The sequence below is a fragment of the Otolemur garnettii genome, unplaced genomic scaffold (genome assembly GCF_000181295.1).
Source record: "Otolemur garnettii isolate 467f Iridium unplaced genomic scaffold, OtoGar3 scaffold00013, whole genome shotgun sequence".
In the NCBI taxonomy this organism is placed as follows: Eukaryota; Metazoa; Chordata; class Mammalia; order Primates; family Galagidae; genus Otolemur; species Otolemur garnettii.
In genome coordinates this window covers 23,166,577-23,186,127 of record NW_003852408.1, presented here as the reverse complement: position 1 = coordinate 23,186,127, position 19,551 = coordinate 23,166,577, and the positions used below count along the sequence as shown (strand labels likewise).

The window sequence follows — 19,551 nt, the reverse complement described above, 5'->3', positions numbered from 1 at the left end:
AAAAAAAAAAAAAAAAAAAGAAAACATTTTTTGTTCTAGTGTGGCAGTCGATGTGTTAAATAAGCTGCTACCTGTGATTAAACACACTTAAAACATTCATTGTACAGAGTAAATGTTAGGTGCTGCTGCCATTGTTATTATTATGATTTTTTCCTCTCTTTCCACCTGGGGTCTCCCACTTACCTTAAGGATGAACACATCAACAAATTGGCTTTCACAGTAACAGATGGTTAATCTGTTTCATGTATCTGCTCTCGTACATCCCTTTCCCATTCTAGGAAAGAAGTGGCCTTCAAATCCAACAAAATAATCTTTTATAAAGAACACAATCAGGGAAAAAGGAAATATTGAAGAAGTCAAACTATCTCAGATGACTGCTAACTTCAGAAGGGCTAAAGGGCAAACCATATCCATCTCACCAGGCTTGGTGCTCACCTTTAGCAGTCAGAGTCCTCTAAGCAGGAGAATCCTAACTGTGACTATGCGACCCAGGAGTCTGAGATGGTATCTGGATACTCTTTCAAGACCAGGGCAACATCCTTTCAACATCAGGGCTACTTTATAAGCCACACACACATGGGGGAGTGGGGAATGACCACAGTCAGGGAGGGGAAACCAAGGTTTGATTTTCTCCCATAACAAGGATAGCACAGAGCAACCTTTGAGACAAAAGCAAATTTCCATTTTTAAGCATTTACTGCTGCTGAAGAGCTTCCCAGAAAGGTGGTGCAAGGCATGAAATACGAGGCGATGATGGGAGGTCCTCAGAGAAGAGGGCCCTCAAAAACTGAGGCCCTACCAGGCTGGGCATATGGTATAATCCCACCACTTTCAGAGGCCCATGTGGGAGGATTGGTTGAGGCTAGGAGTTTAAGACCAGCCTGAGCAAGAGCAAAACTCTGTCTCTACAAAAAATGGAAAATTTAGCTAGGTGTGGCAGTCCATCTATAGTCCCAGCTACTTGGGACTCTATGTCAGGAGGATCACTTGAGCCCAGGAGTTTGAGGTTGTAGTAAACTATGATCATGTCACTACCTCACTGCACTCTAGCCCAGGTGACAGAGCAAGACCCTGCTTCAAAAAAAAAAAAAAAAAAGGAAAGAAAAAAGACACAAACCAACTAAAGAAGTAACTTAATGTTTTGTTTTTAATTTATCAGTTCAATTCTTACCCGATTAATTTTTATATTTCACACTAAAATATTTTTTTGACCACATACTATGTTCACAGCACTCAGTTACTAAGATAAAACAAAAGGTAAGAGTTACAGGACAAAAAAAGTCAACATATAAAACCAGTAGCATTTCTATTTGCCAAAAGCAAACAATCTGAAACAAAAAATTACCAAGAAAGTATTCCCACTTACAATAGCTACAAATAAAATACACTACCTAGGAATAAGTTTAACCAAGGAAATAAAAGATCTCTACGATGAAAACTATAAAACATTGATAAACAAAATCGAAGAGGACACAAAAAAAATGAAAAGCTATTCCATGCTCACATGGACTAAAAGAATCAATATCCTTAAAACCTCCATACTACTCAAAGAACTCTACGGATTCAACCCAATCTCTATCAAAATACCAAGGACATTCTTCACAGAAATAGAAAAAAAATTCTAAAATTTATACGGAACTATGAAAGACCCAGAATAGCCAAAGCAATCCTAGGCAAAAAGAACAAAACTAGAGGGGTCATATTACCTGACTTCAAATTATCCTAACCCAAACAGCATGGTACTGGCACAAAAACAGACACGTAGAATAACAGAACAGAATAGAGAACCCGGAAATTAATCCACAAATCTAGAGGGTACTTAAAAGGTGCCAAGAACACTCAGTTCAATAATGGTGCTAGGAAAACTGAATATCCATTTGCAGAAAAATGAAACTAGACACTTATCTCGTGCTGCATATAAAAACCAAATCAAAATGGATTAAAGATTTAAATAAATCCAAGACCTGAAACTATGAAACTACTAAAAGACAACATTAGGGAAATGCTTCAGGACATTGGTCTAGGCAAGGACTGCTTGAGTAACACCCACAAAGCACAGGCGACCAAAGCAAAATTGGACAAATGGGATCGTGTCAAGCTAAAAATATTCTGTACAGCAAAGAAACAATCAAAAAAAGGAATAGACAACTCACAGAATTAGAGAAAAATAAGAACAAAAATAAGAGAAAATATTTGCAAACTACCTGTCTGACAAAGGATTAATATCTAGAACATATAAGGAACTCAAACAATGCAATAGGAAAAAAAAAATCAAACAATCTGATTAAAAACAGGCAAAAGATCTGAATAGACATTTCTCAAAAGAAGATATATCAATGGCCAACAGGTATATGAAAAAATGCTCAGATGACTGCTGAGTCATCATTAGTCATCAGAGAAATGCAAATCAAAACTACAATGAGGTATCATTGCACTCCAGTTAAAATGGCTTTTATCAAAAAGACAGGCAATAATAAATGCTAACAGGGATATGGAGAAAGGGGAACCATTGTACCCTGTGAGTGGGAATGTAAATTAGTGCAATCACTACAGAGAACAGCATAGAAATTCTCCAGAAAACTAAAAATAGACTACTCTGTGACCCAGAAATCCCACTGGTAGGTATCCATCCAAAGGTAAGGAAATCAGGATATTGAAAAGGTATCTGCACTCCCAGGCATATTACAGCACTATTCACAATAGCCAAGATTTGGAATCTACCTAAATATCCATCAGTGGCTGAGTGGAGAAAGAAACTATGATATATACACACAGTGCAATATTATACAGCCATAAAAAGGAACGAAATCCTGCCCTTTCCAACAACATGATGAAACTGAAGAACATTATGTTAAGTGAAATAAGCCATGCACAGAAAGACAATCTCACATGTGCTGACTCACAGGTTGGGAGCTAAATGTTACAACAATCTCATGGAGATGAAGAGTAGAATAGTAGTTACCAGTGGCTAGGAAGGGTAGTGGGATGTGGGCATAAAGTAGAGATGGTTAATGGGTGCAAAAATAGAGTTACAATCAACAATAGCACAATAAAGTGGCTACAGTCAATACTAAGTTAGGGTACACTCTAAAATAACCAAAAGAGTAGAATTAGAATATTCCTAACACAAAGAAATGATAAATGCTTGAGGTGATGAATACCCCATTACCCTGATTTGATTAATACACATTGTGTGCCTTTATCAAAACATCACATCTACCCTATAATGATACACAATTATTATATGCTCATCATAATTAAAAATTTTAAATAAAAAAACGATGAGTAAACAACAATCCTTTCCATGAGTAACCACAGACTTCTGGTGTGGAAAATAGCACACAGCTGGTCACAAATCAATATGAGAGAGGAAATGAATGGCCTATTTCTCCTTAACAAACAAGTTAACAACTATGAGAAAGATATTAACTGCAGGAAGGCCAATTAAATTTAAGAAATACAAGCATCCCGTGTACTCAGTAGTAATCCGAAAATAGTAGACCAATGACTACAGGCCCACACGGGAGAAATACACAATTAAATTCAAGAAGAGGGGAGGAGGCTTGTTTAGTTCCCATCTCTCGGGTGCAGTGCAGGGTATGAGGCACCCTTCCTGTGTGAGGGACTCAACCACAACTCAAACTTTGGGCGTTAGAAATGCAAATAATATAACTAATCACACATACCCTCATATTAACCCATAATAAAGAAATTCATAAAATTTCTATTTTATGAAAAAAACTAGGATTAGTGTTTTGATCAATATCAGCCAAGATCTGATACCTTGATTCTCATTGATGAGTTCCAAATTCAACTAGTAATATAACAGCATCATTAAATGTTTAAAACTTATTAAGTGGTTACTATATACCAACCAAGATTCTGAGAAGCACTTTTTTTTTTTGAGACAGAACCTCAAGCTGTCCCCCTGGGTAGAGTACCCAGTGGCATCACAGCTCACAGCAACCTCCAACTCCTGGGCTCAAGTGAGTCTCCTGCCTCAGCCTTCCCAAGTAGCTGGGACCAGAGGTGCCCACCACAGTGCCCGGCTATTTTTTGCAGCCATCTGTACCCTAACTTTGTTTTGGTGGGCCCGGGCTGAATTTGAACCCGCCACCTTAGGTGTATGTGGCTGGCACCTTAGCCACTTGAGCCACAGGCACCGAGCCATGAGAAGCACTTTAGATGTTTTAACTCATTTAACACTCACAATAAATTGAGGTCAATACTACTATTTCCTCACACTTTATGGCCAAATAAATAAATAAATACATGGAAACAGAGTAAGAAATCTGCCCTATATTGTATATCCGATAAACACTCCTGCAAGGATTGAAATGTTAGCAGTGAAGGTCTAGAGTCAGTGTTTACAGCCAACATGCTACCTGTTTGATCAGAGGCCTTCTTCAGACAGTCTCACTTCTTAGCAAAATAGCTGCTAGGCCCTCACAATCCATTGCCCTCATTATAACAGGACCAGTTTGCTTTGTACCCAAAGCAGCATTTATCCTCAAGAAGGCTCAAGAGTGCAGTTATTCATTGCCGACTGAGGCAGAAGATGCAGAGAGCCTACCTGATGAAAAAGACCCTTGGACTTGTGATGAGAGGACGAAGAGGGGATGATGAGGGTAGGAGGAAGGAGCAGACATGTACAAGAAGAACTGTTCCCGATAAATCTTAAAGCTATTCAAGAGGAGCTCAGAAGAGGAATCAGGAAAATGAACAGCAACTGAAGAAAATATAAGACCAATAAGTAATAAAGCCCATAAGTAAGAGAACAGCAGGTCTAGACACATCACCATGCTGATCTTATCAAAAGAAACCCACAGCCTCTCATTAACCCTTGTTAACTTTTTTTTTTGAGATAGAGTCTTACCATGTCACCCTCAGTAAAGTGCCGTGGCGTCACAGCTTACAGCAACCTCAAACTCTTAGGCTTAAGCAATTCTCTTGTCTCAGCCTCCTAAGAAGCTGGGACTATAGGCATGTGCCACAACACCTGGCTACTTTTTGGTTGTAGTTGTTGTTGTTTGGCAGGCCCAGGCTGGGTTCGAATGCACCAGCTCTAGTGTATGTGGCTGGCACCTTAGCCGTTAAGCTACAGGCGCCGAGTCCCTTGTTAACTATTAGAACAGCAGGAATAGGAGATAAGAAGATCATAGGTCATTCTGGGACACTTTAAATTTGAAGTCCCTATGGAACCTTCCAACAGAGATGATTACCAGTCAGTCAGACATGTGAGTCTGCAACAATTTGGCCTTTCCCCAAATCTCCTGGGACCTCTTCTCCAGCTCCAGCCAAGATACTACATTGCCTCCCTCTGTTTGGGGCCCATTTTTCAGAAGAAACGACAAGGCTTTCTTCAGTTTGGATTATTAATTGCAAAGGTTTTACAGTAAACTATAGTTAAAGCCCTTGGTTGATATTGACCAGTATGCACCTGCTGTTGGCACACCCCTCCTCAAATGCTTGTGAGAATTACGGTCATCAGAGTAGGTGATCAGCCATGCACCCAGAACTCATTCTCCAGCCTGAGAATGGGTGCCCACTGTTTGCCCTGCCCCTTTACCTTGTGAGTAATTTAAAAAAAAAAAAAAAAACCCACAATTTATCTTGCCTATTCTGAAGACCATGCCAGAAAGAAAAGTGTCAGAACTTGGCATGCCATTTGCCCTTGGCATGCCATTACCCTAACCCCTGCTAGGATGTGTATCTCACAGATGATCAAAAGGTAGCCAGGATAAATGATACCGATACCTGAGAATGTCATTTGTTATAGTTTACTTTTCAAAGTACCACTCAGTTCTTATATTTCAACACAATTTAATATTAAACTTTTTTAAGCATTGAGAATTAATAAATAATATTCATCTGTCAGACACTCAATGGAGAAGTCCAGAGCCTTAGAAAACCTAAGGAAGGTCTAGTCCATGGCATTTGTAATCTAAACAAGACAGGAAAAAGAAAATTGGAAATATGACATCCTCTTCATTTGGGGTCTGCCAGGAATTTAGAATGGCTAGGTGGTTTAGGAATAAAAACCTACAGAGTTCTAAGATACCAAAGAACTGCTGAGGTTTTTGCTAATCAGAGAGTGTACTTGTTTATTCATGAGCTAAGGCAGACCTATCATTCTGCCCGGCCCTGGAGTCACAGCAGTTTGTCCTTCAACATCTAATCAGTTATCAAATTTTGCTTTATAATGTTTTTTTCTTTTTACTCTCATGGTCACTCTCAGCTAAATGTTACAGAAGATGGTGACAGTCTAGGAGAGAAAATAAGACATTATAAATTCAGAATCTGAGTAGTAGAAAAAAGTGGATTTTAAAAGGATGAATTTGAACCAAGTGTGAAAATAATGAGGCCCCTCATAGGCAGGAACTCTACATTTTCTCAATAGACATGCTTAGCTATATCCTTCCCTCAGGTTACAGTTACAAACTAAATTCTGTATTTACAATGTTAAATGTGTCAATGGAATGCCAAGAAATGACACAGACTGAAGTAATACTAAAATAAAAGTACAACAAATGGTTCCCCAGTTAAATGAGTAGAAGTCATCTAAATTAAGAGTTGAGCAGGGTGATTGAAGAATCATGAATAACAGAAATTTATAGCCTGGCTCAGCACCCATAGAAACGTGGTTACAGTGCCAGCCACATACACCAAGGTTGGCAGGTTCAAACCCGACCCAGGCCAACTAAACAATGACAACGGCAACAAAAAATAGCCAGGTGTTGTGGCTGGTACCTGTAGTCCCAGCTACTTGGGACGCTGAGGCAAGAGTTGGAGATTGCTGTGAACTATGATACCATGGCACTTCTCCAAAGGTGACAGGGTAAGACTGTCTCCAAAAAAAAATTATAGCCTGTATACGTGAGGTTATCTTGAAGGAAAATGCTGAGGAAAGTAGAGAGCTAATTTGTTATGTCTCATAGAAAAGCCAGTTTTGTACTCATGTGCACACGTACGTATATAAAGTATATGTATCAAGTATGAGGAAAAAAATTCAGGACCCTCCATGATGAGGGTCTAACCACCCTCTCCGATCTTGTCCTCCCATCACTTGCCATGGGATTCTTTGCTCTACTCCCAAGACCTTGCCTGTTCTCCTCTGTACTCCCACCTGTTCACCCTTCTTCACGTCATAATAATGATGTAACCATAATGGTAACCAAGAGGCCTCGCCCATGACTCTCCTCCTGCATCTTAGGGTCCTTCCAGGGACAAGTTCCACGTGCCCCTGACAAGCCCAGCCCACAGTGTCTTCTCCCTCCGTCCTCTCACAGACCCTGCACTGTCTCTCATTCTTGGGTCTCTTCTTGAGTCTTTCTTAGTGTCAGATCCACTCAGCTAGATGAGAAGGCATTTCGGGTAGGCATTGTGTCTTCGCACGCTTTTAAACACCACAAGGCTAAGCCTGACATGTGACCCAATAAACATCTGCTGATATGAACAAGCAGTATCATACAATATTCAAAGGAGAATACTACATTAAGTTAGAGAATATTCTGGTCAGGCACAGTGGCTCATTTCTGTGATCCCAGCACTTTAGGAGGCTGAGGTAGGAGGAGTTCAAGATCAGCCTGGGCAACATAGCAAGATCCCAGCTCTACAACAAAATTAAAATATTAGCCTATTGTTGTGGTCCAAGCTACTTGAAGGCTTAGGACGGAGGCAGGAAGATCCCTTGAGCCTGGAGTTGGAGGTTACAGTGAGTTATGACTATACCAGTGAACTCCAGCCTAGCTTTTAAGACCCTGCCTCTTTTGGGGGGGGGGGCAGAGCCTCAAGCTATCCCCCGGGGTAGAGTGCCATGGTATCACAGCTCATAGCAACCTCCAACTCCTGGGCTCAAGTGAGTCTCCTGCCTCTGCCTCCCAAGTAAGGGACCACAGGCACCCTCTACAACACCAGGCTATTTTTTGGTTGCAGCCGTCATTGTTGTTTTGGTGGGCCCAGGCTGGATTCGAACCTGCCACCTTAGGTGTATGTGGCTGGCACCTTAGCCACTTGAGCCACAGGTGCTGAGCCAAGACCCTGCCTCTTAAAGGAAAAATAAAGTATGAGAACATTCTGATTCTAACAAGAATGAACCATAGTTATCTTTTCACTAAATGCCTCTTAAGAAGATAGCCAGACTGTTAACTTGAAGTAAGGTAAGTGGAAAGTGAATGGAGGAGGGAGCTCAAGTACCCAGAGCCAGACATGGGTACTGTGGAGTAAGATTCTCGCCAGGCAGGTGTAAGACACATAAAGGAAAAATCAACAACTGTTTGATGGGAGTTAGATATAAAAACATACCATTGGACCCAAATCATGGCACCAAAAATTAAAAAAGGAAATAAATAAACTTCAAAAATTTCAGAACATACCAGTATTTCCTTGAGCATCTTCCACCTTATTTGGTGAGGGCAACAGAAAAGACGGCCTGGGGAAGTGAGGCCCTTGAAGAGACGGTTGCTGCTGCTGCTGCGGCGGCCGCAAAGGCATGGTGTTGAGGACTACCCTCCAGTCCGCGTGGGTAACATCTGATCTTGATCGAGCATGCCCTGGCTTGAAGGTAGAGGTCTCGTCCAATAGGTCATTTACAGATCTAGGTCTGTCCCTCCGACGCTGACAGATATTGAAAAAATTAAAGGTCGATGCTTCTTTTTGTTCCATCCAGGAAAGGTTATCTGGGGTTGTCCCTCTCTGGACCACAAACTGTTCTTTGGCAGGGAAGACATTTTGAGCTTTGGTTTCTAAAAGCCTGCTCTGACAGTGGTCCCAGATCATGCCCCCCTTGCCCAGGGAGGGAACGTTTCTCATAGCACCATTGTCTGTTAGGTTGCTGAATACCTCACGCCCCACCAGTTCAGGGACCTCCTGGATCCCATAAACCTCTGCATGCTGCACAGCCTTTTCTAGCTTACTGTCCAAAGTACTAAAGAAATCCTCAGTGACTTCTAAGGCTGGGCTGATATCATCCACTTCCAAAGCTTCCATGTCACAGGCTCCCAGAGGCTTGCGCCTCCTAAACCAGTTTAGGAAAGGACTTCACGAACATTTGCCCAACAAAGAGAGGTGTTTCGGCAACAGAGCTATGCAGACCACGGGAAGAAACCTTCATTCAGCTGCCCGGAGCAGGCCAAGCACACGAGGGTGGTTGATGTTTTCCGGCTCATTAAAAACATTTGCTAGCTGCTAATGGACAGTAATGGAGATATGGGGAGACAGTGTTCCTTTCAGATTATTCTTCAGTGAGATCTCTGTGAAGCCATGCCACACCAATCCTAGATGTCCTGGAAGAAAATAAACAGAATGACATTGGCACATTCTTTGTAGCCTGGAGGACACAAATTTGCCCAAATTACCTTCCTATCTTTACACCTCTTCTATGGCAGTCATGTACAAGGTAACAACATCTACAGAGAAGATCCATTGTCAAGAATATACTTGACCACCTGCTTTCTAGAAGGACTTACCCAGAGCAGGGTGGAGCGCTTGGTAAAAGGAATTAAGGTCAATAGCTTTTACTCACACAGAGAATCCTTTGAGAACAGTTGGGAAGAAATTGCCCTGGAAAATCTCTGATATGTTGACCTAAAATAGTAAGCAAAAGAGACAAGGGATTCTGCCACTGTCCTGTAATCAGTCTGAAAGCCATGACACTGGGGTTCTTTTATAGACTTGAAAGCATTGATGATTTGTTGGGCTTAAAGTACAGGGGGTTCTGCCCTTTTATTGCACCCAAATGCTACTGTGCTTGTGTTCCTAGGTTTCAATTATATAATGACTAATGGTGACTCTGGCCTTTAGAATTCTTCCAGTGTTCTTGGAAGAAGGTTTTGGGCTTCAAACTCCTTGAGACTTCCAGGATTGACCTTCGAGTACAGGTCCAGCCTTTGGGGTGTTGCAGGTGAACTTAAGGTAAAGTCACAGGCTTAAGTTTCTCCTCCTCTCGCTCCACACTTCAAGACCCAAATCTTCTAGCTCTGCCTGGGCAGAAAAAATCCTGTATGAGTATAACCCACATTCTCTAAGGTCAAGCCAAATTCCAATGGACCTTGACAGCAGTTCTGTCTAATACAGTGGACACCAGCCAGATGTGGCTATTTAAATTTAGTAAAGCCAAATTTCTTCACATTTCAAGCACCTGAAAGTCACATATACATTTGTCTATTTACCAAAAAACAAATAAACAAAACAATTAGGCAAGGGCTTTTTTTTCTTTCTTAACTGCTTACAAGTAAAACTAGGTAATTAGCAATACCATTATATATTACCTTAAAGGTAGTAAGATGTGCTTTTAAAAAAAAAAAAACTTTACAGTATTTATAGTTAATTAAATTCATTTTTAGCACTTAGGACATTAAACAATCACATTTAAATTAACAGAACATAGCCAGGGGTTGTGGCTCATGCCTGTGATCCCAGCACGTGAGGAGGCAAGGAGGGAAGACTGCTTGAGGGCAGGAGATCAAGGTTAGCCTGGACAACACAGTGACACCCATCTCTATAAAAAATCAAAAAAAAAAATTAGCCACATGTGGCAATACACGTCTGTAGTACTGGCTACTTGGGAGGCTAAGGCAAGAGGATTGCTTGAGCCCAGAAAGCTGGAGGTTGTAGTGAGCTATGATCATGCCACTGCACTCCAGCCTGGGCAACTGAATAAGACCCTGTCTCAAAAACAAAAAATAGCCCTAATCTACACCGCTTAATGTATGTAAATTAAACTAGTATATACACTCCTGTATCTTAGATATATCAAGGTGATTTGCAGTTCACAAAAACTCTGTAGAACCTTCTACAAAGTGACTATAAGCTCCTGCCACAAGGCCCAGCTAGTTTTTCTATTTTTTGTAGAGATGGGGTCTCGCTCTGCTCAAGGAGGTCTTGAACTCCTGCGCTCAAGCAATCCACCTGCCTCAGCCTCCAAGAGTGCTCAGATTACAGGTGTGGACCACCACACCTGGCCTAAATTGACTCATTTAACCTATAGTGTTTCTCTCCCTCTGCTAAAATATGAATAAGCTCTATGAGTCCAGGAATTTGTGTTTGTGTGTTCACTAATGTATCCCAAGTACATGGCATAAGTACCTGGCACACACGCAGGGACACACGTGTACACACACACACAAAGGCACTGAACAGACACATGGTGAATGAACATACTGTTACCTCTCAGCATGACATTCATGCCCCTTCGTGACCTATCCGCCTCTCCAATCTAGACCTTGACCAGCGGCCACCTTGTGGTTTACTCCTCCCTGCTTCTGTCCAAGGTGCAGAGCCTTCCCTAGGTGCTCAGGCTCTCACAGAACCCTGGGTTTGCCACCTCGCACTGAGAGGACCGGCCAGCCTCTCCAGAGCCTGCACTATGCCCTGAGCTACTTGACAGCAGGCACAATGCCTTCCCTTCTTACCCTCCTATAAAATCTCTATGTCTTCCTCTTTTTAGGCTCTATTTTCCAGCCTTATTCTTTCAGGAATTTCATCTTTTCCCTGGGCTCTATAGCCCTCAAGTCAAAGGATCAGTACAAGGATCTAATGTCAAATTTGGTTTTTATAACTGAGTACCTCTTACTAGCTTGCCTCTATTGGTTTTGAAATTAACTAATTAAATATTAATAATAATATATTCAGACAGGACAAAATATGAAGGGTACCTTCCTCTAACAAAGCGAACTGAGTAAGATCAGCGTGTGGGTGCAAGGTGGTTTGCCTCGGCACAAAAGTAGAAATTAGGAGCTAATTAGAACTGTGTTCTAAAGCTGGCTTAACCACACACTTGGTGGGTGGCCTTTGGCAAACCATTTAACCTCTGGGTGCCTTACTCAGCTACCTCTACCAATAAAAGTTGCTAATATCAAATTGCTTTGCATGTGGGTCATTCACTGGGTAGCTGTTCCAACATGTCTTTAAAAATGTAAACTGCTATATAATTATGGAGCACTCTACTGGACCTCACCCATTTGACAACCACGTGCTCCTCATCTCGCCCTGGAGAGATCCATCAGTCCAACAAAGGCCAAGTCAGCAACCAGCTGTCTATACTATACTACTTTTCATCCAAACTCAGTGACTTATAGATATCTTATCTTACATACAATGTACTGTAAAAAGGGATATTTTCCCTATTTAAAAGATTGAGAAAATTGAGGTCCATTTGCCAGTGTGGTAATATTATAAAAGAGCTCGAAGCAAAGAATCTCATGCATGCAACAAATACATAAGGGAGGGAGAATCAGTGTATTGTTATTTCCTAACCAGGAAATCTGCTGATCACATGCTTATTAGACAAGGCTAATTAGCAGGATGACTACAGCAGTCCTCCCACTTAGAGCTAGAAGCAGATGTGAATAATAACTTTAGCCTGACCCACACAGAGATGCCATGTTCTCCTGAGCTGGATGGTAAAAGTGCTGACTTCCTCCCTCTTGACTGAATGACTTGTAATCAGAATTTAATGAGCACTGAAGGTGTGTGAAGTCATGTAGTTTTAGAACCACTGGACTGAGAAGAAAAATGCAATGCCAAAAACACCTAGGATAACTTGCTTCATTCAATTCATTTTCAAAAATGAGAACCAAGGCTCAATGCAGCGGCTCATGCCTGTAATCTTACCACTCTGGGAGGCTGAGGTGGGTGGATTGCTTGAGCTCAGGAGTTCAAGACCAGCCTGAGCAAGAGTGAAAGTCCATCTCTAAAAAAAGGTAGCCAGGCATTATGGCAGGTGCCTGTAGGCCCTACTACTTGGGAAGCTAAGGCAAGAGGATTGCATAAGCCCAAGAGTTTGAGGTTGCCATGAGCTGTGATGCCACAGCACTCTACTGAGGGCAACAAAGTGAGCCTCTGTTTCCAAAACAAAAAAAGAGAGAGAGAGAGAGAGAGAGAACCCAAGATGATTACAAGGATGGTCAGCACTCATGACTTTCACGTGGACTTACTTCACTTTGGTTGCGGTTTTAACGAAGAATTTTCTAAGAGTTACATAATGTGAAAGACCCACAACAAGTAGATCTGGCCCAGGTAAAATGCCCTTTCTAGACCATGAGGCTACAAGACGTTACTATGATTTTTTACAGTGTTTTGTCATAAAGACAATGTAAGTATGTCAATGGAGCGCCTTAGGAAAGGGTGCCAGTGAGGACCTCATAAAAAGCACAGATGGAATAGACAATTAGAAACACAAATGGAATTTCATTTTCATAGGCTGGGAAGGAACATCAAATGGCTACATTGTATCCATATTTCAATAACCGAGAAGATCATTGCATTGCAAAAATAAGGAGCCTGTCTTTTTTTTTGTTTGTTTTTGTGAGACTCTGTGTCACTTTGTTGCCCTCAGTAAGAGTGCCATGGTGTCATAGCTCATAGCAACCTCAAGCTCTTGGGCTCAAGGGATTCTCTTGCCTCTCCCTCCAGGGGAGCTGGAACTACAGGTCCCACCACAATGCCTGGCTATTTTTAGAGATGGGGACTCACTCGTGCTCAGGCAATCCACCTGCCTCAGCCTCCCAGAGTTCTGGGATTATAGGTGTGAGCCACCATGCCCGTCCAGGAGCATGCCCTTTAACAAATTATTTGTGCCAGGTGTGATCACTCATGCCTGTAATTCCAGCAACTCAGAAGGGTGAAGTGGGAGGATCATATGAAGCCAGGAGATGAAGAGCAGCATAGGCAACACAGTGAGACCCTTCATCTCTAAAAATATATAAATAAATACATTAGCAAGTCATGGGAGCATGCACCTGTAGTCCTAGCTACTTTACAGGTTGAGGCAAAAAGATTGCTTGAGCCCAGGAGTTTGAGGCTGCGGGGAGCTATGACTGTCACACCACTGCACTCCAGCTTGTGTGACAGAGCAAGATCTCATCTCTTAAAATAATGTAAGAATAATAATGTATATAGTGTTTTATCCAGCTCTAAAAATAATAAATACTCATAGAAATGCTGGGAACTAATGACAGATATGGAAAATAAAACAAAAATCAGTTATGATCTCGTAACTCAGAGTAAATCAATAGGTTGTCTAATATTAATTGGAATCAAGACTATATGTACAACTTGAGTACACTGTCTGTTTAAATATATGCTTCAAAAGCAAATACCAATAAATGCTAACCAAAAAAAGAAAAAAAAAAAAAAGTCCCAGGCAGTGCTGCTTCCACTTGTACCTCACAAAATGGCCCAAACACCACTCAGTTAAACTTCCTTCCACAGCTGTCCAGGGACCTTCTCATTCCGCAACCTCCTTGTGCTGTTAACCAGCCCCTCCTCGAACTTCCTCCCCGGGCTGGGTGGGTACTACAGTCTCTGTCTCTCATTTCTACCCACTGAGTCTCCATCATTCTCCTTCTTTACTTGCCTCCTCATCAGTTGTGGGCATCGCTGAGCTCTCTTCTCTGCTTACACCTACGTGTTCTCCTTAAGTCAGTTTATCCACACTTGCGACTTCAATAATTCTATGTTCCTGCCACTCAAATTTCTACCTTCAGCCTCAATCTCAGACCTAACCTCTGGTCCTATCTTCCCATCTATTTGTAAGACATTTCTAGCTGGTTTACCTCATGGCAAAATTAAGCTCAATTTGTGTAAAATTATATTACATTACTTTTATACAAAAAGTACATGCTGGACACTGTTCCAGGAGCCAGCAAATAAAACCCTTCACTGAAGCTCCTGCTGACAACAAGGTTCAACTCTTTAACCTGAAATTCCAAGCTTTTCACAACCTTGCCTGAACTTGCCAATCCAACTTTGCACTTCCTCTATGTGCACACTCTTCTCTAAACCAGAATGCTGTTGCTCAAATGCTATGCCTTCCAATGCCAGCTCTCTCTGAGATACCCCTTTCCCTCCTCTACCTACTGACATTCTATTTACTCTTCAAGGCCCAGCTTAAATGCCTCCTCTTCCACAAGTTTTTTGGGGGGATCTTGATCTTAAAACAGTCTGTTCTTTCTTTAAACTGCCATGGACTATCTTTGCTGCCTCCCCCACAACATAAACTGCATGTTGCATATTTCCTCTGAAGCGACCATGATTGGACTTACTGGCTGGGCGCCATGGTTCATGGATGTAATTCCAGCATTCTGGAAGGCTGAGGCAGGTGGATTGCTTGAGCTCACGAGTTCAAGACCAGCCTGAGCAAAAAGTAAGACCCCATCTCTACTAAATATAGAAAAACTGAGCCAAGAGGATCACTTGAGCCCAAGAGGTGGACGTTGCTGTGAGTTATGATGCCATGGCACTCTCCCCTGGGTGACTCTGTCTCAAAACAAAAAAACAATGAAATGATGATGATGATGACTATAATAATCATAATTTTGTGCCAGGTATGTTGCTTGGTAGTTTACATCTCTAATCCTCAAAATGTATTAATGTAAGTAATATTATCCCCATTTTACCAATGAGGAAACTGAGGCTCAAAGATACCAAGTATCTTGCCTGAGGTCACACACATACTATTGAATTTAAAGCAGCTTAAGAGCAGGATTCTACACTCTTCCTTTTTTTTTTTTAGTTAAATCATAACTGTGTATGTTGATGCATTTATGAGGTTCAGTGTACTGATTTGATGTGAAATGCTAACATTTCACTGATTAACACATACATCACAATTATACTCTTTTCTTAATAGTTTTGAAATGTACCATTGCATCATGCACATTAGGTGAGGGTCTCCCAAATGCTCTCCCTTCTCCCACATCCCCTCTCCTCTCTCTTTTCTTCCCTTCTACTTTCTGGACTATAGTTATGTTTTACCACGTGCAGGTGATTATACTCTTCCATTTTTATAACCCTCACTGAGCCTAGAACTGTGGCCAGTATACAATGCTTAGTAAACATTGTTAAACTAGTAAATGGATAAAGAGTTATATTTTAAAATCACTAACATCTGTAAATACATGTATATGTAACTCTAGTTTTCTGGCAAAAATATATTTTAATTCTTTATTAAGCTCATTTAGGTAAAATGTAACATACTTTCCAAAATGTAGGTTGACTCAAGATTTTAAATTTTTTCCTGGTAGGAAAAGCTTCCTAGCTTTGAACTAGGGCTTAAAAATAATACGGCAAAGGTGAAGTAGCAAAGACCTCACTCAGACCTTTTATAGAAACAAAAACACCTTTGCAGTACTTAGAAATTATTTTGTGAACCACTATTAAATCAGCAACTTGGCTGGGCTCATTTTCTAGTGACTTAGAACTCAAGTTCATTCTAACACTAGTAGTGAAATATTCTCTTTGAAATACCTCGGACATTTTAAAGCATTTTTCAGTATACGTCTCCACTAATTTGTTGCCACCTGAAAAATCATTGAGACATCTGACTCCCCAAGATGTGTTCCCAGAAACCAAACTAAATTAAGCATGCTACCTCAAATCTCAGATTGCTTTGCTACTAAGGGCAGTGATGTTATTATGTCCCTAAATCAACCACTAAATTGGCAAGCCAATACTTCTGTTTGGGAAGCCCATTTTCATAAAACCACCAGAGACCAAATATGTCCTGCTCTTAGAAACAAAACAGATGGACACACACTATAGTTATGTAAGTGTCTAAAAATGCAGACTCAATGTTTTCCATCTCCATTTGCCTTCATGGTAGGAAATGGTGATTAAAAAACAAACAAAAGAACTACTCAAATTATCTTCAACCTGGGATTGAGGTGAAGAAAGTGAAAACTTCCATCATAAAAACCACATGTTGCTACTTTAGTTAGGCTCCAACTGCAACTGGGAACAACAGGTGAGCTGCTGGCAGTACCATCAGCGCTAAACCAGCTGGCAGGACAAACTGCAACAATAAACGAAATAACAAGGAGGTAAAATGAGACCAAATTTGCAGGATACCCAGAAAGGGCTTCAGATTTAAAGATGTCATAAGTTCATATAATTTTGTATAATAGAATCTTCTACTTGAACCTGAGTGATGAAGGCTGGATTTCCAAATCCCATACAGGGCTGGGTTTCATCCAATTTTGTCACATTACTCCTAAAATTGAGTTAACCTGAAAGAAAGTAATTTGATTTTATGAAGAATAATCATTTTTCACCTGCATGGTTGCGGGGTGTCCAACCCACAAGCCTGCAGGTGGATTATGTGAGGATGTTTTTGCTTGCCTGTGGTGGATGATATAGTAACAATTATGCATAATTTTTTTTCCTTCATCAGCTTTCATTAGTGTATTTAATGTGTGGCCCAAGACAACTCTTACGCCTCCAATGAGGTGCAGGCAAGACAAAAGATTGGACACAGGAGTAGAGTATGGTTTATAAAGTGACAAGCTTTTTAATAAATACTTGTAGTAAACTCAAAAGAGAGAGGTGAGTAAAGTGTGGTTATTTTAAAGATGATGAAAGCAAGCCCAAGATAATTCATGCATTGTCAACGGAAGGTCCCACAGGCAAGAGAAAGAAGTTTCTGTCTAACTACCAAGTTGTGTGGGCTACCTCATGTTCAATTACCCTTTAATCTTCTTAAATCACATGGGGTCCTGATAGTATCAAGACTATAAACAAGGAGCAAGTAGGTAGAAATCAACCTATGAGCCATTCAGATGAAGTACTGAGTTTGCTCAGTGGGTCAGAGATGCAGCAATGGGAAGAACAAAAAAATTTTGACACCAGGAAGGTCGCACCCCAGCACTGACTTCTAAGCTGACATCCAGCAATTCAGGCTGATTCAGGGCTCCTGGCACCTCTAATCTGCAAAATGGAAATCCTGCCGATGCCTGCCCTGGAGAGGCGAGAAGCACAAGTATGGATAAAGTATGAAAATTCTCTAAAGCAATAACTATTCCTATTAGGAGGGATCAGATTCCTAAATACACAACCATTCCAGGGGTCCTCAAACTTTTTAAACAGGGGGCCAGTTCACTATCCCTCAGACCATTGGAAGGTTGGACTGCAGGCCCAGGATGAGTTGGCTGCTAAGCAGGAGGCAGCGGCAGCAAAAACACCCAGCAGGCTGGATAAATGTCCTCAGCAAGCCGCATGTGGCCTGCAGGCTGTAGTTTGAGGACCCCTGATTTATACTCAACAAGCATTTACAGAGGATGCCCCAAGTACTCAAACACTATGATAGGTGCTAGGACACAAAACGCAGCTCCTGCCCTTGAAGAGCTAGAGAACTAGAAGGGAAAGAGACACAAAAAGCAAGTATTAAAAGTACCTTAATAGGCTCAGAGCTTGTGGCTCAAGTAGCTAAGGCGCCAGTCACAGACACCTGAGCTGGTGGTTCGAACCCAACCTGGGCCCGCCAAACAACAACGAGGGCTGCAACCAAAAAATAGCCAGGCGTTGTGGCGGGGACCTGTAGTCCCAGCTCTTGGGAGGCAGAGGCAGGAGAATCGCTTGAGCCCAGGAGTGGGAGGTTGCTGTGAGTTGTGATGCCACGGCACTCTACCCAGGGTGACAGCTTGAGGTTCTGCCTCAAAAAAAAAAAAAAGTACCTTAATAGAAGTGTACAAAAGGTGTTTCAGGAACACAAATAAGGAATCATTACTAATCAAGGGACAACACAGAATCTTAAGTAACAGAACACAACTAAATGACAATGACAGGTTTACATAGATTCCTTCGCTTGAAAGACACCACAGACAACGGAATCAAACAAACATGCAACAAACCCAATCACATCTGCTTTAGAAATGATGCTATTTCTGGCATGAAGCTGTCAGCCTGAGTAACAGCATCAAAGGTCCCACCACCGAGGGAGCTCTATGTGAACCACCAGCTCCACACATGGAAGGGAAGGCTTGTTAAGCCTTCTTAACAAGCTGCTCCAATCTTTCTGACCCACAGAAACATTCCTGTCCAACAGAAGACCTTTGCTGGGTGGCTGAGATGTCATGGGAAATGAATAATTGCCTCACATCCTGTTGACTTTAACTCCTAGGTCTCTGCAGCTGATTAGGAGAAGGCATGACACTCACAACTTTAACCTTCAAAACAACAACCAGCTAAGGGGTTAGAATATATTCACAAAGCCATTTTCTATGGGTATTCAGAGTTAACATACAAGGAAAGTAATTAACTGATCTCTTTTTTCTTTTTATGCTGAGCTTGAGCCTGCTACAAAGTGAGATTGGGTCTTCGTTAAATGGCATCCCAAGAGTACCAGAGTAATGATAAGATCTAAGCAAAAGGTAATTCACCTCATTTGAAAGGACAGGCATACTGAGTGGTGACAGGCATACTGAGTGGTGACAGGCCTCCCAGCCCCTCCCTCCCTGTTGGACTTAATCTGTGACAGTGACCTCCTTTGCTACCAATCAGCCTCTTACCAACATAGACAGGAAACAAGCAAGGCTAGCAAATGCAGACAAAACAGTCTCTGACCTTTAAAGATAAGCAAAAGATAAAGCTAAATAATAGAATTGAGTCTTTGTTGTTTAACTATGTACACCGTGAAGGCCAGCAAAATCTCTGCCCATCATATATGACTCAGGAAAAGTGTACAAAGTATAAAGGATAAGAACAGTAGAAACTGTATTTTCATTACTCATATCTGACTTTAAGTTTCTTTTATTATGGACTGTTACCATTAGTACA

General features: G+C 41.4%; 1 protein-coding gene across 1 annotated transcript in view; it reads right to left on the bottom strand.

Annotated features, from left to right (window-relative positions):
- The window catches only part of PLEKHM3 (pleckstrin homology domain containing M3), a 176,115-nt gene that overhangs the window by 146,176 nt on the left and 10,388 nt on the right, over positions 1-19,551 (bottom strand). The window contains exon 2 of the mRNA XM_003784992.2: positions 8,376-9,284. Within this exon, the coding sequence (XP_003785040.1) occupies positions 8,376-8,988 (613 nt within the window). The 5' untranslated portion in view covers positions 8,989-9,284. The remainder of the gene's footprint in view (positions 1-8,375; positions 9,285-19,551) is intronic.